Source organism: Indicator indicator, chromosome 8 (assembly GCF_027791375.1).
Source record: "Indicator indicator isolate 239-I01 chromosome 8, UM_Iind_1.1, whole genome shotgun sequence".
In the NCBI taxonomy this organism is placed as follows: domain Eukaryota; kingdom Metazoa; phylum Chordata; class Aves; order Piciformes; family Indicatoridae; genus Indicator; species Indicator indicator.
Window position 1 is genome coordinate 14,178,779 of NC_072017.1, and position 25,393 is coordinate 14,204,171.

At 40.3% G+C, this 25,393-nt stretch overlaps 1 protein-coding gene across 6 annotated transcripts in view; it reads right to left on the bottom strand.

Annotated features, from left to right (window-relative positions):
* Positions 1-1,475: 1,475 nt before the first annotated feature.
* Positions 1,476-25,393, bottom strand: part of TENM3 (teneurin transmembrane protein 3) — a 309,130-nt gene continuing 285,212 nt past the window's right edge. For all 6 annotated transcript variants that reach the window (XM_054383016.1, XM_054383015.1, XM_054383014.1 and 3 more), the window contains 6 exons: positions 20,041-20,216; positions 19,145-19,380; positions 11,770-12,066; positions 9,024-10,635; positions 4,817-4,947; positions 1,476-2,231 (listed from right to left, as the gene is read on the bottom strand). In XM_054383016.1, coding sequence (XP_054238991.1) covers positions 1,476-2,231; positions 4,817-4,947; positions 9,024-10,635; positions 11,770-12,066; positions 19,145-19,380; positions 20,041-20,216 — 3,208 coding nt within the window. The remainder of the gene's footprint in view (positions 2,232-4,816; positions 4,948-9,023; positions 10,636-11,769; positions 12,067-19,144; positions 19,381-20,040; positions 20,217-25,393) is intronic.

Below are 25,393 nucleotides of genomic sequence, written 5' to 3' on the forward strand. Positions count from 1 at the left end.
AGCTGAAGGCCAGGAGATGAACCTACTGAACAGCCTGCCTGCCTAAAGAGCAATTCTGTAGCATCAGGTCAGAGGTACGCTTCTTCTATCTGGAGTTATTAACATCTAAAAGAGCTGTATTATACAGAAGACAAAGTTGACATAACTGGATGAAACTACATGATTATCTTCTTCTTCTACATACAATTTGCCAAGCACCTGAGACACTATTCTCTCCATTGTGAAACAAAGCTTCTAAAAAAACAACAGAAACCCCACCTGGTATGAATAAATGTCCATTTATTACATTAGGGCTGGAAAAAGACAAGGAAAACCTGACCTATTAAAGTCTTCCATCATAATAAATGAGACTTATTTGGTTACTGTGCCTTCTAACAGTGACCGATGAAGTGGCACTGGCCTGGGTGACAGGAGAGGTACAGGAAGGGAAGGAGCTGTGGTCTGATTCAGCCAGCCACTTTGGAGTGTCCCATTCTATCAGCAGAGTGATAGATGCACAGCTTGAAACCTAATACAAAAATATTAACACTTTTGGACATTAGTCATCACTGTTATATCTCTACAATATAATCCTTTATACTGTACAGCTATAACATAAAAGGTGCAATTCCCTTTTCTTTAAAAAAATCACACACAGCACATGTTTTTATCATTTTATTTTTAAGTATAAACTTTTTTAAACACTTTACATAAATTAACTCCTCTGAGACTAATATTTGATGTACAGTAAATTGTAATTCATATAAAAATCCATAAACAACTTGTCTCACATAATTTACAAAAAAATCAGAGTTTCCTTTGCTTATCTGCAAGAAGGATTCTACTTGCCATTTTCCCCCCCAAGGCAAACCATATTAGCATTTTAAAATCCATTATTCCCATGGTAGCATAAGTCACTTGTGCCAATGTCCTTTTAGAAAGCAGCACAGTTTAAAGCAGTTGGGTTGTCTATAAACAGTAATTTTTGCCCCACATTTTAAAATTAACAGATATATACCACATCCTATGCAGTGAGAAAGAGAAAAAGAGAAAGGGAGAGACTACTTCTGGTAAGCAAAGGTTGACAATTCAGTAATATTTGGGAACACTGTATGGGTCTGTATCTGAATTAACTACAGTGCCTCAAAGGAACAGACAGCCTGTTGTAAAATCTGTAGGCCTTTTTTCTTCTTCTTTTTTTTTTTTTAAATACTTTTCAGTCCAACTTGAGTGCAGCGATATGCATATGTAAACATATTCTTTAAAGCAGATTACCTTTAAGGTCATTGAGAAAAAAAAAAAGTTTTGTCATTAGCAGTATCATTCTTCTGGAAGGCGCTCTTTTCGTTGCAGAGTCAGTTGGGATTGTGCTACAGAAAAAATCTGAGCAAAGATGTAAGCTTAGGCTCAAGTAGTAATGCAGCAAAACAGTTGGGTCTCCTTTTTAGAAGACACTGGTACACAGTCTCTTTGGCAGCCTGAGCTAAGCCAGTGTGTTACCTTTTTCCTATCTCGCTTTGTCTGAGGAACTGTATATTGTTAGCACTGTCTGCTAATTCTGGATATTGCTCCACAGAGAGTACATAGTACCCATCATATCCTTGTACCTTTCCAGCACTGAGCAACTGCCTCTTTTCTCCTTCTGTCCACAACCTGGCACCTTCCTCTCCATCTCTTACTCTCTGTTGTTCTCTGGCCCAGGCACTGGAAAGAGCTCTTTGCCTGGCTTGCTCCAGTATTCGGGCCTTTTCCTCATCAAGCGTCATGCCATAGCGGACATGAAGCGCTAGAGCACCGTATTGCATTTCAACATCAGCAAACCTACGAGTCCTGCCGTTTACCACAGTGGTGGACTGGGAAACAGTGACATTGATGCCATTCTCCAGGGCCTTCCGCCCACTTGTCAGCCTCAGTGTCCCCAGGTCAGTCTCAGGGGAGGTGGTCTTGATAAAATAGTGCGTGTCTTTCCCCTCAACGGTGAAATGCAAGTTTTCTAGGTAGTAGGCGTTGTTTAGAACAGCTGCCACTTTGATGCAGTCCTCATTTGCGATGTTGAGCACGTTTGTTTGCACTTTGCCTTGATTGACAGCCAGCATTACCCCTTTCCCGATCAGAGACTTCACTGTAGCAAACCACAGCCATGACTTCTCTCCACTGGATTTCCTCCTGCTGACCTGCACTTCTGCCATCTTTCCCAGGGAAAGGAAAGCCTTTGCTTGTCTCGCCACTTGTTGTTGCACTCCAGAAATGGGCTGTAAACAAGAACAGACAGAAGTTTTACCAACCATCTGTAGCCCTCTAGATGCCAAACAACCAGGCTTTCTTGGTGTGCTGCCTGCGGATGACAACAGGATATGCCACAACCAACAGTGCCAATGAGTTAATTAAATCTACATACTGCTTGTTCTGCTGAGTTACAAGGATATTTTGTTTGATAACTGCTTTTTCTCTTTGTCTCCCCAAGAACCTGAACAAAGTAAGATTTAACTTCAGAGGCTACTTTCTGGGCTGCACAGGACATGATATGGTAAGCTGTCTTACTACAGTGTCATCTCATCCTCTGAGCTTGTTCAACTACGATTCCCATCTACCATGAGTCTGTCCAAACTGAGATTTTTGCAGGTTATAAAGTTATGTTTTAGAACAGGGACAGACCCTTCTTTATACTGTGTCTGGAGATAAGTCTCTCAGGTAGCTGCAATGTGAGACCAAACTGCAGGGGGCCCCTCATAACCTCTCAAGCTGCTAAGGGAAGGCAGGGAATCAAACTGTAATGACAGTCTTTACAGTAAAAGAGAAGGAAGCAAATAGTACAGAGCAGTGAGGTAGAATACTGGGCACTGATGTCTTTTCTTGCAAATACCTGCAGAAACTGGTAACAGGGGATGCGTGAAAAGGCTGTGGCCAGTTCAGTTGCACAAGCTTCCATTTCACCTCAAGTAAAAGAATGGTGCCTAAAAGTGAGGAGCAGCTTCTCTCTCCCCTCAGAACTTGAGACAGGTGCAAGTCTGAATACACCAGGTTTGTTGACAACTAGCAAAGACAAGGGCAATGAATGAAAAGGAGCAATATGCAATTCTAAAATAAGCTTGCTTGGTATTTCATGGGGTGTGCCTGTTGAAAAGAAACGTGCTGTTAAAGGGGGCAGAAATCGGAGGTGCAGTTGTGAGATGCAAAAGCACAAGATGGCAAAGCTAGGATAGGAGAATCTGTTTATTTTGCTGTTTATTCATAACCCGATGTTAATTTTGCTATATGTATCCCACTACACCAGATACACAGTTAAAGTGAGGGGAATGTGGGAGGTGACCTGCCAGCAGAACTGCTGTGGTTAGCCAGAACAGCCAGAAGACAGGAGCAGCTAGCAGGAATGGCTAGCTGAGTGCAGCTAGATAGCAAGGCCACTCACATCACGGGGTCAGCTGTAGTTGGGTTGAGACTTTACAAATGAGCAGAATGGGCACATCTTCTCTGTCTAATCCTTGTCTAATCCAGCAGTGAACTGTGAATGAGCCTAGTATTGATGGAGGTGGAGAACAGATAGCTGTTCTAGCAGTTGTTTCAGGAGAGGAAAAGATTTAAATAGCTTTGGCTGCACTTTTCAAAAATGAGTACTTAGTTTCTGTAGGTGATGCAGTTATCTTCCAGTTGAGCTCTGTCCCTTAATCACAATATTGTTTAATCCATTTGATTAATTGGTCACAAGTGAGGCAAAAGCCTGTTTAGTTTTCCCAAATTTCCTGTTGAGAGACCAAGCTGGAGTCATTTACAGACTCCTACAACCTTAATTCAGACTAATCTCATGCTCTGCTCTAAGGTCTTTCCCTGTTTTTCAATCCCTGCCTATTGAAAATATATAGAGTGGGTCAGTGCAAATTAGCTTCTATATGCTGCCTTCTGCTGCTGGGCCACCCTTCTAAGGATTTTTTGGGTCTAAATTAGGTTGTATGATTCTTGAAGATCATAATTTATCATATATCATATCCTCTTTTAATCTTGTAAAGTTGCCTACCATTATTCTTGTAAAGAGAGGTCTTGTTTTGACTGCTCAAAACAGAATTAACTGTTCCACTGTCTCTTAACACTTCCTTCTTAACTGAGAACTGTAGGATTTTTGAAGGCATCGGGTTATGAACTACGAGTATGTTTGGTTTGTAAACATAATTTTCTAAAGTAGTAGATTTAGATTTTAATTTTCACATTTATTTCACCATTTGAAACTGGTTTAAAGCAGGTTTTCAGGACTGAAGTTAATTTTTTTCCTTCTAAAGAATTTCATAAGCTCTTGGAGTTTTGGTTTTTATGTAATACAATGGGTTTTACCTCAGGTAATTTCATTTTCAATAATTTATCTTTATATATAAAACATGTTAATATTAAAGAGAAGTAAAACTGTAGTGGTGCCTGGTATGCATAATTTATGTCAGCTGTTCTTCTGTTTATTTCACAGTCCATTTTTTACTACAGTGTTCAATTTGTGCCTTCAGGGAGAGTGTTAGTACCAGTCATATCACTGTAGTTTCTGCTACAGAACTTAGCCATCTTTAAAGGGTCTTAAATTTCTTTACATTAATTGCTGTCTTCCTGCATTTTATTATTGCTCAAAGCAAACAAAAGCTTACTTAAAATGGTACCTAACTTAGAAAATCTGTAATTTCTGAAATTATTTTGAAAGTAGATAAAAAGCAGAGATTTAAAAGGCACTGTTCAGATTTAATTTAGCAAGAACCAGATGAGGATTATCCATGCCTAATAAGAGCTGAATAAAAGAGAACATTGTCTCTTGTTCTATTTGTATGTTTCTTGTTCCATTTGTATGTTTAGTTTTGTTTCTTACTGGTATGTCCTCCCATTGCTGGCTCTTCACAAGTTCGTACGAAGGTTCTGTTAAATCAAATTTTGGAACAGGAAAACCAGGAATGGCATTGTGCAGATGAAAGCCAAATGTCACCAGCCAGCTGTTGACATCTGGGAAGAAAAAAGAAAAATACAAAAATATTAAAATCACAGAATGGGAGGGTAGGGAGGGTAGGCAGGCGAGGGAGGGAAGGGAGGGAGGGGAGGAAGGAGGGAGGGGAGGAAGGAGGGAGAGGAGGAAGGAAGGAAGGGAAGGAAGGGAAGGAAGGAAAGGAAGGAGGGAAGGAAGGAAGGAAGGAAGGTCCCCTGCAGTGATCAGGGATATCTGTAACTTAAGGATGGGGCATCTACCACCTTTCTGCACAACCTGCTCTAGTGTTTCACCATGTCATCTTAAAACATTTCTAAATCTACCCTCTTTCAATACCCTTGTCCTGTCATAAGAGGCCATGCTAAAAAGATTGTTCCCACCTTTCTCACAGGCCCGTTTGCTTTAAGTACTGAAAAACTACAATAGGGTCTCCCTGGATGCTTCTCTTCTCCAGGCTGAACAAGCCCAATGCTCACTCAGCCTGTCCTGATGGGAAAGATGTTCCAGGCCTCCGATCGTTTTTTGTGGTGCTCCTCTGGACCCTGCTCCAATAGGTCCAGATCTTTCTTGTACTGACAACTCCAGCTGAATGTAGTATTCCATGTGGTGTCTCACCAGAGCAGAGAGAATCACCTCCCTCACCCTGCTGTCCACTCTTGTTTTGATGCAGCCCAGGATATGGTTGCCTTCTGGACTGTGAGTGCACATTGCTGGCTCATGGCACCTGTTACTCCACCAGTGCCATTAAGTCCTTCTCTGCAGGGCTGCCCTCAATCCCTTCATTACCCAGCCTCTATTGATAGCAGGGATTGCTCTGACCCAGGTACAGGACCTTGCAGTTGGCTGCTTTGAACCTCATGAGGTTCACACAGGCTCAAGCTTGTCCAGGTCTCTCTTGGATGGCATCCCATCTCTCAGGTGTGTCAACTGCACCACTCAGCTTGGTGTCAAGTGCAAGCTTGCTGAGGGTGCACTTGACCTCACTGTCTGTATTTCTGTTGATATTAAACAGCACTGGTATGGAACCCTGAGAGACACCACTCATCACTGATCTCCATATGGACATTGAGTTGTTGACTGCTACCCTCTGGATGTGACTATCCGAACAATTCCTCATCCACCTAACAGTTCACCTATCAAATCTGCATCTCTCCAATTCAGGGAAAAGGATGTTGTGGGGGAAGCATTTCAAAGGCCTTACAGAAGTCCAGATAGATGACATCCATAGCTCTTCCCTTGTCTACCACTGTAGTCACTCCAACATGGAAGGCCACTAGGTTATTCAGGTAGGACTTGCACTTGGTGAAGCCATGCTGGCTCACTCGAATCCCCACCCTGTCTTCCATGTGCCTCAGCATAGCTTCTAGGAGAATATGCTTCATAATCTTCCCAGGCACAGAGGTGGGATGACAGGTTGGTAGTTCCCAGGGTCATCCTTTCTACTCTTTTAAAAATTAGAGTTGTTCTGTATTTTGTGATCATACCGGTTTTACATGGAATAGCTTTCGGCATAGCTGACTTCCTTCTGTAACATGAAAATTATTCAACAGCCTTTGTTTTGATCTGTATGAATTTAGCTTTGTGCTTCAGCTAGAACAGCAAGCCTAAAAAGAAAATGTGACATTCTAAACTGTAAGGAACTTTTGTTCTGTGTAAGAGTTGTACTGTGCTCCTTTCAAAGGTATTGCAGGTTTCAGCAGTTCTGAAGGCCTCAGTGACTTCCAGAACAAGTGTAGGAGCACAAGTAAAGGGAGAATTCTTTCTACTACAGCCTAAACTAATTGGCATTTCGTGATCAGGCTGAACACACTTTATGCCACAACCTCATCATCAATACTTTAAAAAAAGGAAAAAAGAGAAAGTACTGCAGAGCACGTCCTGTCCTTCTGTTACACGTGTTCTTTTACTGTCTTCAAACTACCTCTGAAATTACACCTTACACAGTCAATTACCTTTCAAATGACTTGGTGTTGATTTAAGAGAAATCTCCCCCTCTTCAAGATGCAGTTTGACTGATGAAATTAAAAACTTACAAAATGTATTACCCGTGCATCAGTAAGCAGACAGGATAATAAATTAGCACGAGATAACATTATTTATGGTACATTTTATGTTCTGTTCAAAAAAAAAAAAAAAATTAGGGATGCCAACAATTACTTAGTTAACAATTGTTGGGCAAAAATGGGTGCTTTGCCTTGCTTCTTTCTTTCTGCCCTATCTTTCACAAATACAAAGCGTAGCAGAAGTTGGCAGAGTGCTCCTTAGCAGTCTTTTCATTTAAGAAAATCCCAATTGAGTGAAACAAGGAACCACATTTATCCAAATGTTAATAAAATGTTTACCATGAACTAAGTTTTAACTTTTCCAGATACATGATTTGCCTCATGAAGCTCGGCATATAAAACTGCCAGTTAGCCAGGTTACTAATGGCAATTATAACCTTTCAAGAGCAGTATCCATGTATTCTATACAACAAAAAAAGAACTACAACTGCATTTTGAGGGCAAATTTTCAACTAAGTGCATGCATCATTTTCAATGCCACAAAAAATGTGATTGCAACTGCATCCCCTATGGCACAGGCTGTTAAAAGAGGACAGATTCAAAGGTCCATTATTATCCTTGCTCCCAGGCAGCCTGTTAGCAACCCTGTTAATAGCTGCTGTTTATTAAATTAATGCAAACCCACTTCATTTTCAGGATGCTTTTCTCAGTTGCAGTCTCACAACTCCTAAGTGGGGCTGAGCCTCTCCTGTAGTCTGGCACTGGCTGTGTAAAGTAGTTCAGATAATTTACATCTGTTCAAATATTAAAATTCAAGTATATCTAAGTCATGCACTTTTCAGAAACTTCTGGTGACCTGCAGGCAGGTCACCAGAAATCACTACATAGCACTAACTCTAGACACACAAAAAGCATATAGGTTCCCTAAGAACTTAGTTCTACAAGAAGTGGCAAGTTAGCAGCTTTGTGTTGCCAAAAGAGAGACTCACACTTCTGTTTCTATATCCTGCTCTTTTTTTCCCCTGCTCCTGCTTGCGTACTCATTACTTTGTGCTGGCCCCAGAGATTATTGAACTTCTTAGACAATTTCCATTAGCAGCCTCGCAAAAACCTACCCTGGTAAATATCAGCCTACTTTCCAGTGAATGTTTTCAGCCATGTTAATGACTTAAACTGGTCACAGAAAGACCCTGCCATTGCTGCCTAACAGTCTCTCTCCCTCTTGTCTTTATCTTTTTGGGCCATGAATATGCATTTTTTTTACTGCTCAGTAGCCCAGAGTGATGAAGAAGCCTGAATCTAATCCACATGTAAACAGGTTCAGATGAATGGTCTTAAGGGATTCTTACTCTTGCATTTGCTCGAGATGTCTATCTTTCTCATTATAGAAGTACTTGGTAATGCATAACAGTATTGGAAGGAGAACCTGTGGCTCCTCTTTCCTCTCCTAATGCACTGAGATCTCTTGCTGAGGTACTGTGCATTACAGTTCAGTTGGTGGGAGAGGAAGAGAGGTATTCCAATAGTACCTCCAAATATAGTTTGGAAAACCTGATCCATGTGTATACTGAGATGCCCTGAATTATCTTTTTAGATCACCAGCCTAATGCTACAGCACTGTAAGGACTGTGTAGAGCACAAGGTTTAGGTTTAGTTACCCAAATCTGAAAGCTAATAACCTCTCTTATGCAGGTATCTAAATGGATGTCTAAAGCTAGATGAGATATTTTCAGGATCCCCCATTTGCTATTTCACTGTTACTGATGAGTACGTTTGCTCTAATTATTCTTACTCTTAAGTGCTTAACGCTTCTTCATGAAGAACTTTTCCAAATAGCACATATTTAGGTACTTTACCAAAATTGTGAATTGCAGTCCAACACCTCCAAGCTAAAAATCACTTTGTTGATCTGGTTCTAAACACCAAGTACTTTCCTAAACAATTATCTTTCCTGAGAATTTTTTTACTAACCTTACCTAGACAACATCCCCAGCCTGCAACTCAGATAGTCAGATTCCAGATTATGAGAACGTAAAAAGGTAAATTATTGAACAAGTGAGAGACAGCCTTGCAATTCAGTAACCTCCTTTTACCTGTGATATAATCCTCCACATCGTGTATTTTACTGGCTGGGTTGTTATTTCTAAACATGTACAAATTAAAAGGAGCCGGATCCTTCCCAATTCTCTTCCAGATTTCAATATCAGGTGTTGTCCACCGCCCTGCCAGTATGTCATAATCTCTTTCTCCAAAGTGGACTAGTTTGGTCAGTGGGTCATATAAGCCTCCATGGAATCCGATTACCAGCTGAAAGTCAAGGTTAGAGTCGAAATAGATCTCTCCATAAGCAGTGTATTGAATTTGTTTAAGCATGAGACCATTGCTACTGAATACAGCCAGGGGTGTCCCTGTATTGTCTGATGCAATATAGAACTCATCTCCACTGCTAATTTCCATGGCAAAAAGGTGTCCTTGCAGGTCGTAGTAAAGGGATGTGATTTCAGAACTCGAGTGGTTATATACGTGAGTTATCCTGGTTGGGTAAGTGAGGTCTGCATAAAAAAACTGGAGATGCTGTCCAAGGCTGGTTTTACTGGAAACGCGTCGTCCAAGTCCATCATAACGGTAAATCACTGTCCACCCGCTGCCTTTGCTATACACTCGAGTAAGAAGGCCCTTTGAACTGTATTCAAAGATTTCAGTGCCTCTCTGACGCAGAAATCCATCTTCATCTAATCGGTACTGGACATCGCCCAGTCGAGTTATTCTGTCTCGCAGGTCATAGCGAAGTGGTGTCAACCGGGCACTGCTACTGGGGTTGAGCAGATGAAGGTTGCCATTCAGGTCATAGTTGTAGCGCCACATTATTTTTTCATTCAGATAAACTGTCTGGAGCTGACCATCTACATCATATTCATAAGCATATTTTGTGGTGTTGGCAAACGGCCCAATCTTAATTTCTCTTTTTGTCACTCGTCCCATGTTATCGTACTGAATTGTAATCCAATACATTAATGACCGAAATATTTCATACTGGATTTCCTTGATGCGGCCATGTGCATCAAAGTGTTTTGTGTAGGTCATTACAGCTGTTGAAATGATCTGGTTAATATCATAATATATAACTCCAAATTTTCCAAATTGTTCAACTTTGCCAGAGATGTCATCAAACTGGTAGAGATCAATAGGTAGTGGGGTTTCATTGATGACCCCTTGCATGCTAGTCACTCTGAAGCTATTGTCATAGCTGTAGTCAAATCGGGCATTTACCATTCCATCTTCGCTGAAGCGGAAGATCTGCCTGTCAATGAGTGGACCAATCTGCCTGTACCTAATGGTGCAGATAAAACCATCGCTTTGGAGGTTTACTGTTTTCAGGACTCCAGCTGTCTCATCGTAAGTGAAACTAACTCTTGTACTATCATATAAGATTTCCGAGAGCTTGGTCTGCCGCCTGTACTTGAATAAAACCCTTCGGCTTGTTCCCAGGAAAGCTGTTTGCAGGAGCTGCCCTTCCTCGTTGTAGTCCATGATGACAGAAGCATTGCTTTCTGGTGGGTTGTATATATTCCGGTAATAGCCAATGGAGCGGATCGTCTGCATGGTGTGCCGAGCGACACTAGGCATGGTGACAGCAGAAAGCCGGTCCAACAAATCATATTCGAAGATATACTGCCGTTGGCTATGAAGCAGAAGGACCATTGACTGAAAATTAAGAACAGATTTTTACCATGTGACAAACGGTGGAGTACCCCCCACCCCGACATATACCAATACTATTGCTTTACAAAAATGTGACATTCCCACTTGAGGAAATTATCTTCTCTTTAATTGAGTTATCCTTGACCTTACACATTGTTAACATCCCCCTGACTAATTTACTTTGATGCTTAATTGCAAAGGGTTCTGTAATTAGTAGTTCCACATTCATAATTTGCTACTTGTTATGACTGTATCACTCTTTTATCAAGCACTCGCAGCTAAACAGCAGATTGTCAATGGATTCAGATAAGTCATGTTTAATATGAGAAGAAGTAAAACTGTCTTAGAGCCATTAACTCACGAGAACAACATATGGGAGATACAATTTCTTCCCTACAATTAGAGATGATTTTGAAGAATTTGAATAGCCTGAGATCCCTGAATACTGTGTTGTTATTCTTTTAAGACATAGGCAAAACAGTTGTTTGTTTATATCAAAAGGAGCTACTTGAAATTATTCTGACACTTTTCTGATGCATGGCTATTATGTATCATAGGTCTTGATTAAATTATGTCTGCAACAACTAGTAAACAGTATTTGCCAAGCAACAGCTTCAACAGAAATCTATTTAAAGCCCAGAAAGAAATGGATTCTGGTTTTGCATATAAGCATGAGATCTCATGGGGAATTTTCACAGGTATTTCTAGAGGGAGGGCTATCACTCAATTGCTATATGGAATCAAGATTCCTAATATTTTGCCTGTTGTTTATTTTGATGCTACAACATATAGCCAATACAAATGGGCAGCAGCTGTAACTATTTTGAGACAAAAAACACAATAGTGAAAAATTTATAAACAAATTGGTTTCATCTGAATTACCTTGCAGAGATCTAGTCCCTGTACCGTATTTTTAATGTTAAGACAAAAAGGTAAATGCTTCTTACTAGTTGGTGGCCTAAATAATTTAAAAACACATAAATTCCTAGCGATTAGCTACAGTTTGATTCTATACTTAGTGTATAAAGCATGTTGATACTAAGAATAACTGCTACTACCTATTTTTTGCTTTGTATGTAGCAATAAGATTCTGAAGAATTTCAGCAAGTATTTTTTGAAAACCTGAATGTTCTTTACCTTTTCCAAATACGTGTAGCTCCAAGTTTTTCCATCAGCAAACACTCTAGACACTATCCTTCCTTGTCCATCATACTCTATTTTTTCACTAGTTGTCCCTCGCTGAATGCTGCCTATTTGACCTGTAGATGAATAGGTAACATTGACAGCCATCAGCTTGCTGCTTGGTAGCCACAGGGTGGGGTGCCCTGACGTATCGTAGGCAATCCTCAGCAGAAATTTACGGTGGTCATCGTAGATCTTTTCTGTCTTTGTGGTTCGATCAAAGTCAACTGAAAGGAGGTTTCTGCCATTAACCTTTTTAAAGCAAACAAAATGACACAATAAATCATGCTGTTCAAACCCTAGCCACCTCTTATTCCCACAAAGCTAGTTATTCCTTTAATACCATTTACAGCAATTGATTTGCTGTGTGCATAAATTATTTTAGCATCTTCTTGTTATAAATTTGAAGCATTATGTTAAGCATCTACTTTAGAAGGTCTCATTATATGAAGAGATAAACCCAGGATTTGTTGCAATGTGTTCTTTCTTGATGCTTAGTCAACTGTTAATACAGAAAGATGAGCACTGAAAACTGCTGTAATAGATGGGGCCATTTCAGCAAACAAAGTACTTCCTTTTGTAGGCAGTACAAAGTACATCTAACAAATTAACATCAAAACATATTCCCAGCAACTGCTTGTCCAGTTCATAACAGTCATGCTAAGAAGGAGCTGAATCCTAATCCTCCCCAGCAAGTAATTTTCAAAATGGTAAATATATCAAGATCAAAATGCAGGTTAAACTGGTTTTAGAACATAGGTTTCCCCCTTTTTAACTCAGTGTTACCACCCACTGCTGCAACATGAAGCTGAAATCATTAACAGAGGGTTATATTTTTCACCTAGTTAACTGATCACTTAAAGCCAAAAATGACTGGAAGACTACTGAACCACTGAAAAACAGGTACAAATGCTTTGAAATGTATTTCAATTTGAAATTAAAGCCTTAGCTTAGAGATACTTATTTTGAAAACTATGTAAGTACATTATAGTGGTAGTATGTAACACTTGTACATTGAAATCCCTCCCACCCTTTAGTGTTCTAAATATGCTAACTTTCAGTTTCAATTGAATCAGGAAATGACTGAAGCACTTCTGCATTTTTTCAGTGCTGCGTGTTCAAAAATGGTGGATGTTAGTACTTACGCCCTTAGACTGATAAGCTTCTAAAAGATCAATATAAATTAGATTCTTTATTACTGGCATAAAAGGTATTGAAGTCCTGGTAATTTCTCACAGGAAAATATGAAAGCAAAAGCCTACGAATGCTCAGTTCTGCTTATACCTGTCTGTCTGTCTACCTTACCTTTCTCTTTTTTTAATAAGAAATTACTGGCATGAGAACAATCTGTAATTTAGGAACAAAAATCATGTTTTCATGGAAATCTTCTAAGTAAGGTACACAGAGTCTAACAGATGCAGGATATCTATTTAATGAGCCATCACATGTTATTTAAATACACTAAAAAAACACTACAGGACTGATTCTAGAAGTAGGTTAAACGTAACTGTGAAGCATTCCTATTTTCTTACTTTTTGTACTTGTTTTGGAGGCTTCTTAATTTTCAGGTAGTTTTAAGTTTTCTGACATCTAATATTCGCTTATTTGCCTAAAGTCACTCCCGAATCTCATCTCTGTCTTTATTTTTCTGCATCCCCTACACATGCCTTCACTCATCTCTCCATCTCTCTGCCTGTTTTGCTTCTCTGATTTTTTTTCTCCTCTCTTTCCATCTTCCCTTCCATACTTCACATTTAATTATGATTTTTATTTATTTTCTTGTCTACTTCTCAGGCTTAGACACTGAAGTGAGAATGGGCACTTCTGATTTCCGAAATGGCAGAGAGGGAAGGGTGGTTTTACGGTTAAGGCAGCTGTCTGAGCACTTGTGGTTAATTTCTTGGCTAAGCACATCCTTCCGGTGTAAATTGCAGCAAAGTACTTAATCTGGCTGTCTCACTGCCTTATCTGCTAAATGAGATAATAACATCCCTTGCCTTCTCACTTTCCGTCTGTCTGGGCAGGATATGAGGGGAATGAAAGGAAATGCCTCTTTCTCCATCAAGATTCATGCTTCCAGATTCTGCTGACAGAGCTCTAGCATTCAGACGTGAGCTTTTGGTGAAATTTTGGCTGTCCTTGCATAATCTCGTAATACAGATGGCAATGATAAAAGCAAGTTTTGGCAATACAGCTTCTTTCATTGGGCTCTGTGGGGCTGGAATAACATAGGTCAGCTAAAGTAGTGACTTCAGCTAAAGCAGTTCTTAACAACAGCCCTGCTACCAAAATGCTTCTACAGCAAAAACAGTGTTTTTATTGTGTCTATGGGTCACATTCTAAATATCACAGAATCGTTTTGCTTGGAAGAGACCTTTTGGATCATCAAGTCCAAATGTTAATCCAGAACTGCCAGCTCACCACTAAAACACATCACTAAGCAATCTAACTACAGGTCTTTTAAATATCTCTAAGGATGAGAACTCCACCACTTTCCTGGACAGCCTGGTCCAATGCTTTCCAACTTTTTCTGTGAAGAAGATTTTCCTGATATGCAACCTAACCCTCCCCTGGTGCAACTCGAGGCCATTTCCTCTTGTCCTATCAGTTGTTACTTGGGAGAACATGCTGAACCCCACCTTGCTACAAACTCCTTTAAGGTAGTTACAGCGAACAAGAAGGCCTCCCCTCAGCTGAATTTTCTGTAGTCTCAACAATTGCTTCTTCCAATCAATTCCTTAGTCCTGCTGACACCAGTATTTTTGATACAAGCCAGGATTTTTTTTGCCTTCTTGGCCACCTGGGTACCCTACTGGCTTATGTTCAGTGGGCTATCGACCAATACCCCCAGGTCCTTTTCCAGTGAGCAGCTTTCCAGATGTTCTTCCTCATGTCTGTAGCATTGCCTGGGTTGTTGTGTGCAGGAGCCAGCACTTGGCTGTATTGAACCTCATAAACCTGGCCTTGGCCTGTCAATCCAGCCTGTCCAGGGTCCTCGGTAGAGCCTTCCTACCCTCAAGCAGATCAATATTCCCACCTAACTTGGTGTTAGCTGCAAACTTACTGAGTGTGCATCCATTGAACCAGTCATACAGGTCATTGATAAAGATCCTAAGGAGAACTTCCCCTAGTAGTGAGCCCAACCAGTTGCCAACTGGATTTAACTCTATTCACCACCACTCTTTGGATCCAGCTGTCGAGCCAATTTTTAATCCAGTGAAGCATTTGCCTATCCAAGCCATAAGCAACCCATTTCTCCAGGAGAATACTATGGGAAATGGTGTCAAATGCTTTGCTAGAGTCCAGGTAGACAATCATTAATAGTCTTTCCCTTATCCACTAAATGGGTCACCTTGTAATAGAAGGAGATCAGGTTAGTCAGGCAGCACCTGCCTTTCGTAAATCCATGCTGACTGGAACTGATCATCTGTTTTGTCCTGTATATGCCACATGATGCCACTGAAGATGATCTGCTCTGTAACCTTGCCTGGCACCAAAGTCAGACTTACAGGCCTGTAGATCCCCAGATCCTCCTCCTGGCCCTTCCTGTAGATGGGTGTCACATTTGCGAACCACCAGTCAGCTGGAACTTCCCTGGTTAGCTAGGACTGCTGGTAAACAATGGAAAGTGGATTGGTGACCACTTCCACCAGCTCCCTCATATATTAAAAAAAAACCTCTGTATTTCATTATGGTAAAAATAGTAATTCAGGAAATTTTCAATCAAGAAACAACGACAAAAACCAGTCTCTTGACAGTCCCTACCTACTGTCCTCCTATCTTTCAGTACTGAGGTGTCCCATCTATCCTGCTCTGCTTTAACTCGTTTTAATTTTAATTGAGAAGTGTGAAGCCTGACTGTGATCCCCCCGTTAGGAACAGAAGTATATCACTGTGCCTTAGAGAGGGGTTCAGAAGGTAATGTGAAAACTGGGGACCTCTGCAGAGCTTGGAGCATGTCAGGTGTCAGGAGGAGGGCAGAGCAAACTCCTCCTGTGAGCTCCCTCATCTATGCTACCTATCTAGTATGCATGCATCGAGACAAAACTCGTACTGGTTCCTCCATTTGACACCCTTAAAGTGAGGCCTCTGTCTGGCCTCAATATATATGTCCCAAGAAGGCTCTTTCATGTAGGAGACTGTCAGGACTTCTGCCAAAGGTCAAGCTTACAGACCAAATGGACAAGTCCAGGGACAAAACTAGCTTATTGAACAAGAGAAGTCTGAACAAAAGGAAGATTGAGTGAGGATTGTTGCGTTAAGGGCAGGTGACATAATTCCTAATTAGTTTCTTTATCAAGACTACTAGTAGTGGGTAGAAATAATATAAGATCAAAAACCCAACAGTACCTGGGAGGCTTTGCAATGTTAGATACAGGCTCTGGCCAGCCTGATGTAGTGTGAGGTGTCCCTGCCCGTGGCAGGGGGGTTGGAACTAGATGATCCCTGTGGTCCCTTCCAACCCTGACTGATTCTATGATTCCGTGATCTCCATAATGCAGTGAAAGTGTCATATATATGAGCACATTTTCTGGCAATACATTTTGTCACTGCTTTTTGTCTACATTTGTCTTCTTAGTAGCAAAATATTACTGACATATCTGTAGCTGGAAATGATAAGCTCCCAAGTTATTCCTGTTCTTTTTTCTGTTGTTTTCTTTCTCTACTTTCCTACATCCCCCCACCCACCCCCAAGTGACATTTCTGTAATATCTTCCCATGTAAATCAATTTTAAAAAGACCTTCCTTTTTTAAATCTTTGCTGACAAGTTTCTTACTTTTTTTTTTTTTTTTGGTGGCATTTTTCTCTTATTAGCTCACATTCTCCACCTGCCTATTTGTATATATATCTTTAATTACTGCCCTTTTACCCTAATCAATAATATCTTACTTTCCCTCTTGTTAAATCTTTCCCATTTCTCTGCTGTTCCTTTTTCCCTGTTGACTCTTCCAAGCTCAGATTGCCCATGAAATTTCTTTTACCTCCTCTGCAGTTGAATGCCAACATTTTGCTTCACATTTGAGAACTGAACTCCTGGCAATTTGTTTCACTGCCAAAACGAAATGCCATTGATTTGGCTATTTTATTTTCTCTTGGCTTCTTTCACAAAATGAATTGGCAAGTGTGTTATCCCACTGTGCTATGTAATGACATGCCTATGAACCAGAACCACATGGATGAGCTCCAAAAGCATGGCTTCTTTTTCCTCTTATCCATGTAAGTCAGCTGCCACAGCTAGGTACAAGTATGTTGTTCTTAAGCAGCTGCTAGTGTGCATAACCATTCCTCCTCCTTTGAAAAAATCCTTTTTCTCTTGCAGAGAAAGTGGTAGAGAGGAATACAAGGTGCCTAACAGCATTCCCTCCTTTCTCATCCTAAAGGAAAACATAAAATATTTTAAGATTTAAAATGGCATGTTACCTCTTAGAACTTTAGTGCCCTGAAATTACTAACCTTCATTTGATATACTGCCTAGGCCTTATTTTAAAGAACTGAGTTCAGTTCTAATAGTAACTCAGACCTCTGATGTGGTCTTGAAATGGTCTCCTGGCAACCCAATTTAAAATGCTTAATCTATGTTGTCTTTACCAAATGGCTGTCATAAATCATGGTTTCACTCACTTATACAGGAAGAAGAAATGCCAACAAAATGGTAAAGACATATGTTAGAGGAATATGCCATACACATGCACACAGTTAAATTATTTCTACCATAAATAAGTACTAGTACAATTTTTATTTAAAATAAAAAAGAAACTCCTAAGACTGTCCTAACTTATGGTAAAAGAATTTAAAACAAGACTCAAAATCAGGTGTGTGAATTCAGTAAGAAAACCAAAAAACAGTGAAGAAAAGCAGAAAATGATTCTTTTATCCAGATCAATTCCAATGCATTCCAGGCTAAAAGCAACAGTTTAAGGTCCACAGAAAAGAGACATTAATAAGGGAAAACACTCACTAGACAAAGTAATAAAAGCAAGTACTTGCAGCTGTATAGTAAGCTTGTCAAAGAACCACAGAATAATAGGGATTGGAAGGGAACTCTGGAGTTCAACCCCTCTGCCAGAGCAGGTTCACCTAGAGCAGGTTGCACAGGACAGTGTCCTAGTGAGTTTTGGAATGACTCCACAGATGGAGACTCCACCAGCAATCTGGGCAGCCTATTCCAGTGCTCTACCACCCTCAAAGTAAAGTTCCTCCTCATGTTTAGATGGAACTTCCTATGTTCAAGTTAGCACTTGTTATCTCTTGTCCTGTCACTGGGTACCACTGAGAAAAGACTGGCCCCATCCTGCTTCCATTCTCTAGGCTAAAAAGCCCCAAGGCCCTCAGCCTTTCTTCATAAAAGAGATGTTCTAGATCATTAGTCATCTTTGTAGCCCTTCACTGTACCCTCTCAAGCAGTTCCCTGTCCTTGTTGAACCAGGGATCCCAGAACAGACCACAGTACTCAAGACAAGGCCTCACCAGGGCAGCCTAGTAGAGGGGGAGGAGGGAAGGATAATGTCTCTCGACCTGCTTGCCACACTCTTCTTGATGCATCCCAGGCTGCCGCTGTCCTTCTTGGCCACAAGGGTACATTGCTGGCTCATAGCCATCCTGTTGTCTACCAGGACTCCCAGGTCTTTTTCTACAGGGCTGCTTTTCTAGCAGGTCAGCCCCTAACCTGTACTGATACATGGGGCTGTTCCCTCCCTAGGTGCAGTACCCTACACTTGCCCTTGTTGAATTCCACAAGGTTATTCCCTGACCAGCTCTCCAGCCTGTCCAGGTCACACTGGATGGCCGCACAGCCTTTTGTGTCTCAGCCACACCTCCCAGTTTTATTTGACAGGCAAACTTGCCAAGGGTACATTCTATCCATTCATCCAGGTTGTTATGAATACAGTGAACAGAACTGGACCTGGTACTGACTCCTAGGGAACACCACTTGTCATGGACCTCCAACTAGACTCTGAGCCACTCACCACAACCCTCTGAGCTCTACCTTTCAGCCAGTTTTCAATCCACTCCACTGTCCATTCATCTAACCCACGCTTCCTAAGCTTCCCTATGAGGATATTGAAAGCCTAGCTGAAGTCAAGGGTAGACAATGTCCACTGCCCTCCCCCTGACACCTGTGCATCTAGTCATGTTCTTGTAGAAGGCTATCAGATTAGTCATGACATTAGACATGACTTTTTGCCTTTGTGAATCCACGTTGATTACTTCTGATAAGCTTTTCATCCTCATGCTATATAGTAAATATTCTGTGGCTGCTGGCTGGCAATACAGGACTGTTCACGTTCATGAGAATGCAGTAGATACCACACATGCCTGTGTGCTTACCCGAAGCTTTCGGCCAAACACGTTGACTTTTCCCTGGGCTTGCTCTTTGCGGAATCGCCACTCCACCAGGTTCTGTCCGTTCTCCCCAGGGAGGGTCATGTTCCTCTTTGCTACTGTTGGGTTGGCAGTGCCAGCCAACACGTGTGGCTCTGTCTGATAGTGTGAGTCCAAGCCGCTGGCGTACAGGATTCTCAGAGAACCATCATAACCTATCTGGTAGCTATTTCTTAACTGATCTGAAAAGGCCAAAAAGAGAAGCATAGGTTACCTACATGGATTAAGAGTCTGCCTATTTCCTGCACAATTTCTACAGCAGTGCAAGTAACATCTTGACTTCACTGACCCAATGGCAATAAACACCCAGGGTGAGATTGGTAAGAACACTGTGAGAGCACAAACACATTTAGGAACTATCTTTACCCTCAGAGTACATTCTTTGGAATGGCACAAAACACATTTTCTGCTGTTTCATTAGGCATGTTTAGCTTAATCCTAAGAATATTATGAGTACAGACTTCTGCAATGATGTGGCTGCTGGGAAGTCAAACACTGTTTTAAAGCTGAAATATCACTTTATGCTATTTCTGCACCTATTTCTGTATTAAGTCATTTCTCTATCCTCTCCAAGATCCCTTTTTAATGCAAAGTAGGTATTTTAAGTAGCTGTTTAGAATAGCTCTTTGGTTAGAAAACATATTTAATTCAATTTTCACTGCACTTCCTTCCTTCCCTGAACAGTTCCTTTAATATATGTATAAAACCACCTATGTATCACCCCTTCCTCCAAACGATATGCCTCTAAAGTTTCCTTCTGATGCATCTGATTGGAGCTGCTTTTATCATAGGAAAACAGTTTTCAGGTCAGTATATGCTAAGAAATCTTTTGATTGCAGTACCTTGAACCATGGTATAGAAAGAATCAATTGATGATAAATTGGAAGTGATGCTGACATCTTCCTCTCTGCTGGATGACTCAATGTCCACTGTAATGGCCCTTTCCATTTCCCCATGAAGGTTGGTGACAACTCCGGTTGGGAACGTAACGTTTGTTAGACGGCCCTCGCTATCGTAGCTAAAAAAAACAAAACCAAAAACAAACCAAGGAAAAAAAAAAAGAGTCCAGAAATGATACACAGCAGGAACCAATTGTTTTCATTTACAAGTAAAATGAACAAGAAAACCAGCTACTCATATTGTTAAGGCACGTTTGCTTTTTTGCGCATGGGATAGGCACAGCAAAAACTTCAAACGTGCTTTGAAGTAGTCAAAAGACTGCTTAACATACAGGAGCCTCAGTGGTGATTGCAAGAGCAAACAGATGGATCTTCAGCTCTGCATATTATTCTTTGAAGTGTGACCAGATCCTGCTGCACATCTAATTCACCGTTTCAAAGGAAGCATATTTATTGGTGCTAAATTCCACAGCATTTTGTACTCACTCCCTATTATTGGACTAGATTTTGCTGTTACTGTAGGAATCCTCATTTTTTTTTTTCATAAAGAGTATCTTAATAAGAGTCTCTTGGGCCTTTCCTATTCAATGATTATGCAGACCACCTGCCCTCCTCTTCCTGAGTGCTTAACATCCCTTGTATTATTGAGAGAAAGAATTCAGGGTAATATTTAATCTACTTAAGCTGCTTGTAGCTGGAAATCAGAACAGTGAGCATATATAACCCATTAACTGCCTGTGGATCATAGTTTGAGAATTGTGGCATCAGCTATGCAGGAGATGGAGTTTTTTTCCTGGCTCTGCTGACATTGCTTTAAAGCAACAGCTATATATCCATTTAATATGATATAATTTCTGTAACTGATGTAGACCTATGACATCTAAACCATGTCCTTTTCTCTGCTATGTTAGGTGTACTCCATTGGTAGAAGACTCCAGATCACGGTCACATCCAAACATACATTGTGGTCACAGTATAGAGAGGTAAAGCTTTATGTGACCTTCAGGCTATAAAACTGCCTTTAAGATTAGTTTTTCCAGTACTACAGCCTGGATATATCAGCCTAGGTGTTCATCTGAGGCTCCTCATTTAGAAATAGAGCTTGCCTGTACCTTTAATGGAGAGAAACAAGTATCCAAATGGTGACTCCAGGCCAGATATGACCTGTTTGCTCTCAGGAGTTTTCCATCCCTCTCCCACAACTGCATAGTGGGAAACTGGAACATGACTCTGAAGGTCTTCACAGTGCACTACACATTTCATGCTTGCAATTATAATCAAAATTGCTCCTTCTGGGAAAGAAACGCAGAATCAACACTCCCCCACCCACCCAAATCCTCAAGCATATCACTGAGGCTACAGAACTCACATTCTTAAATTGGGAGAATTAATTCCAAACAGTTTTAACCCACAACACACTAACTTTCTCTGAACAGCATTAAGTACTGCATAGCATTGCTGTAACTGAAAGGATTAGGTTAAGAAATGTTTTTTTCCAGTTTGCTTACTCTGTAGATTTGACAGCTTTTTGCATACAGTCATTTCCATCCTTTTAACACAGTTGATTTCCTTTTGTTTATATAAGACTTTCACTTAGCAACAGGAAAACGAATATTTAAAAATCAGAAACCATATTGCAAGCCAGGGAAATCAAGTGGGGAAACTTATTTTTTGAAGTACATTTCAAGATAATGGTTTCTTTTCCAGCGTGTTTCTAGCTCTAATTTTGGCTCTTTTTCACATACTGGACTTGGCAAACCGAGATACTGCATTTATGAAGGAGACCGAAACAAACATGCTAATGTTCCTGGTGCACGAATGTGACTGCTAGCCTACTTACAACCTTCAGCCTGACTCCTCACTTCCATAAACTTACTTTATTTTCATGCACAACTTCCCTTTTCAACTCCCAGGGAAACATACATTGTCCAATTAGTGTACCTTTCTATTTTCTGCTTTATGTTTGAAAATGGCATCGAATTATTTTGTTGGGAATTACTTGCGTCATTTGATTCCAGTAGCCAAGTTCTGTCTTTATTTCACACAATGCGTATGAAAGCTGCAGAAGGCAAGATTTCCCTGTAAGAAACCTTTTGAATCATGATATTTGTGAGAAATTAATTATCCTATTTCTGCATATACCAGTTGAGTTGGGAAATGCTGCATATCAGTAGTATTAATACAGTGTGTGGCTTTGCTGCAGTATGCAGCACTGAACATCACTATTCCTGTTTTATGCAGTCTTGCTTCCACATTAGTTTTTTGGACTACATGCCTGTAGTTTCTGAACCTGTCTCCTCTTTCACAAATACAGGAAAGCAAATCATGAGCCTAAGATAAGCAGCTTATGTGGGGGAGAGTTCAAATATCAGCAAAAAATCATGGTACCCATTGATATTCTTAAAAACATGACTCCAAAGCTGAAAGAACCTTAAAAGCCATGATTGCTTAGTTCTGATGGCCTAGTGCAGGAAGAAAATGTGACTGAGATGTGAAAGATAAGAATAGGATTCCTTCTACTTTTATAGCCAGAAACAAAAAGAAAGAATGGGAAATAGGTCTTTCTACAATTTACTACATATTCCATTTTATGATGGATTGTAGAATGTGTCCTTCATTTTGTTCACAGCACACGGAATACTAAACTTACTCTATACCTGATATCTTTTTGACCACAATGAAAGCCTTATCATTGCTCAGCACAGCAACATCACTCATACCTTTGGGCGTTCCTCTGCCAGTTTTCCTATTACATCCAAATACCCTTGCATTCTGCTGCCAAGGTGAATTTATTCATCCAAGATTGTCAGTCTTAGACTGAGAGATTTCTTTTATCAGCCTAGTGTTCTAGGCTGATATTGCTCTAAAAGTGAAATTGCCCTAAAATTAGTGAGATGTGTGGTCTAGAGGGCAAGTGCATATATTTGGCATTTCACAGCCTCTTTGTTCTTTTTATCCATACATAGCTCAGGCACACGTGTTACCACAGAGCCCTCTGATCTTCCTCTAGGCAAGACTGCACAGCAAATCCATTCAATCAACATCTTCAGTTCCTCAAGACCAAGTCAACACACAAACATTTCAAGAATCTAAATTGCAAACTTGCTCACTGGGTGTGACCTCACATGCACTAATCTCATCAACTCATTTCCATTCACCTTCACATAATGATCTTCATATTTGGTCAATAACTACAGAAGGGATCAGCAGGGGCAGTTGCCACCACCACTAGCTGAGGCTCCCCTCAGATCAAATTATTTTTCTTCTTTAAGATGATCTGCCACTACCAGATAGCTTTCCCCTTCTGCAGTGAGAATTTCTCTGAGATAATGATTATCAGCTTCCTAGATTCTTGACCTTTCACTCAACACCTGCTGGAAGTCTCTCTTCCATTGTTCGTCTCCTTTAGTTTTAATTACATTCCTTCCCAGACCATTTTCTGTTCTAGTCTATGTAGGACACTTCACTTTGCAGTGATAGCTTCCTGTAAAGCCTTGTCACAGATGGAAATGATGCCCTACTTTATTTCTGAGGTATAGAAATTAAGTGTATATTAAAGGTTGCTGCTAAAGCCAATTACTAAGTCATGACCGATACTGTTTTTCAACAGACCTCCGCAGCACATTCCCTAAGCAAAACAAATTCCATTTTCTTTCATTTCCCCCCCCTGTTGTAAACATATCAGGTTGAAGAGCAAGGCATGCTGGTTCCTGCACATTTCAGATAACAAGACATTTGCACAGTGCAAATGTGTATGATACATTTCTTTAAAGACTGGTTACAGATTATACTATTAGCTGGGATACTGTACTAGAGAAATGAGGCATGAATGCATTTCATAATAGAGACATGCATAATTTTGACAGTAAAATGAAAAGCACTGTTACATTCTCACTCCACACACACATCAGGCATTTCCTCCATGCATCTCTAATTATCAAGATTGGCTAAAAAATTTATGGAACATTACTCTGCTTCTTTCTGACTATTAGTTGAAAGCCTTATATACAAAGGTGCTGCTCCTTGGCAGGTGAGAAGGTTTAAAGCTGACTTTCAGAAGTACAGTATGCTGTTGGTTTTAAGTGTGTGCTCACTTTGTTGACACATGCTGCAAAATCTGTCCTAACCTGGCAATGAAATGTCTCCTTCAGCTTGCTGAGGCCAACGAGTTCCCATTTACACAGAGGAATGTGTAAATTTAATGTATAATTTAACATTAAAGAGTGTCAGTATACAAGTACTTTCCTTCACTTGTATTCAGCCTCCCGTAGCACACTGCAAGTTTAGTCCCTCCCAAATAGTGAATTCACATCTGGAAAACTACAGCAAAGAGATGCTGGTGCATTGCTAAACCAGAAACAAAACAATTATCTTGCCTATTAAAAGGAAACACACTCATAGTTTATATACCATCACTTCTGTTAGAATTTTGCCACCTGTATGGAGCTCTCCTGTCCTCCACTGCACAACTCATACAGGGAACTCTACTACTGACCATCTTTGACCATTATTGCTGAAAGACATTAAAAGACTCTTGGCTTATTTTTCCCCCCTTTACTCAATTTCTGAGTTGCTTTCCTCATTTTTATATATGTTTTTGCATTTTATTTGTCTGAAGAGTGACTGAATGGGACTGCTAGGAATTAAAAAGAGGGAAAATAATCTACAGATGCATGGACATATAACGAATTTTTTTTTTTCATTTCTTCTTTAGTCTCCTTGAAATATGCACTAAAATGGATCCATTATTACTCATTTACAACCTGCCTTTTAATAGATAATATTAATTGGGATACTGTATGCACGTATTCCTTTATTTCTACAGTGCATTTGACATCTTAAAAGGTTTAGCATCTTTCTTGTGAATTCACAGTACAAATGTATCAGGAAATTTTAAGTATTTAAGTATGTTAGTTAGCTTCTAAATTATGACAAGTGGATTTATTTAATTAAAAGAAAATGTTAATGTTATCTATTCCTCCTTTGTTCTTATCTGGAATATTGTTAAGCATGAGGAAAAAAAATAACCAACATTCTTTCCAGTCTTAAAAGCATTTTAAATATACCTGGAAAAAATAGCTTCCTTCCCTTCTTTTGCCTTTCGTTCCTGCTCTATTCCTTTTCCCTTTCCCTTTTTCCTCTTCTTTCTGTTATGCTTAGCTCAGAGAAAATAGTGGATGAATAGGAATTGCAGAAAATAGGTCCAGGAGTCATTCAAGGAAGGAGCCAATGTAAGCTGCAGCCCAAAGTCACAGAATCACAGACTGCTGGGGGTTGGAAGGGACCTCAAAAGATC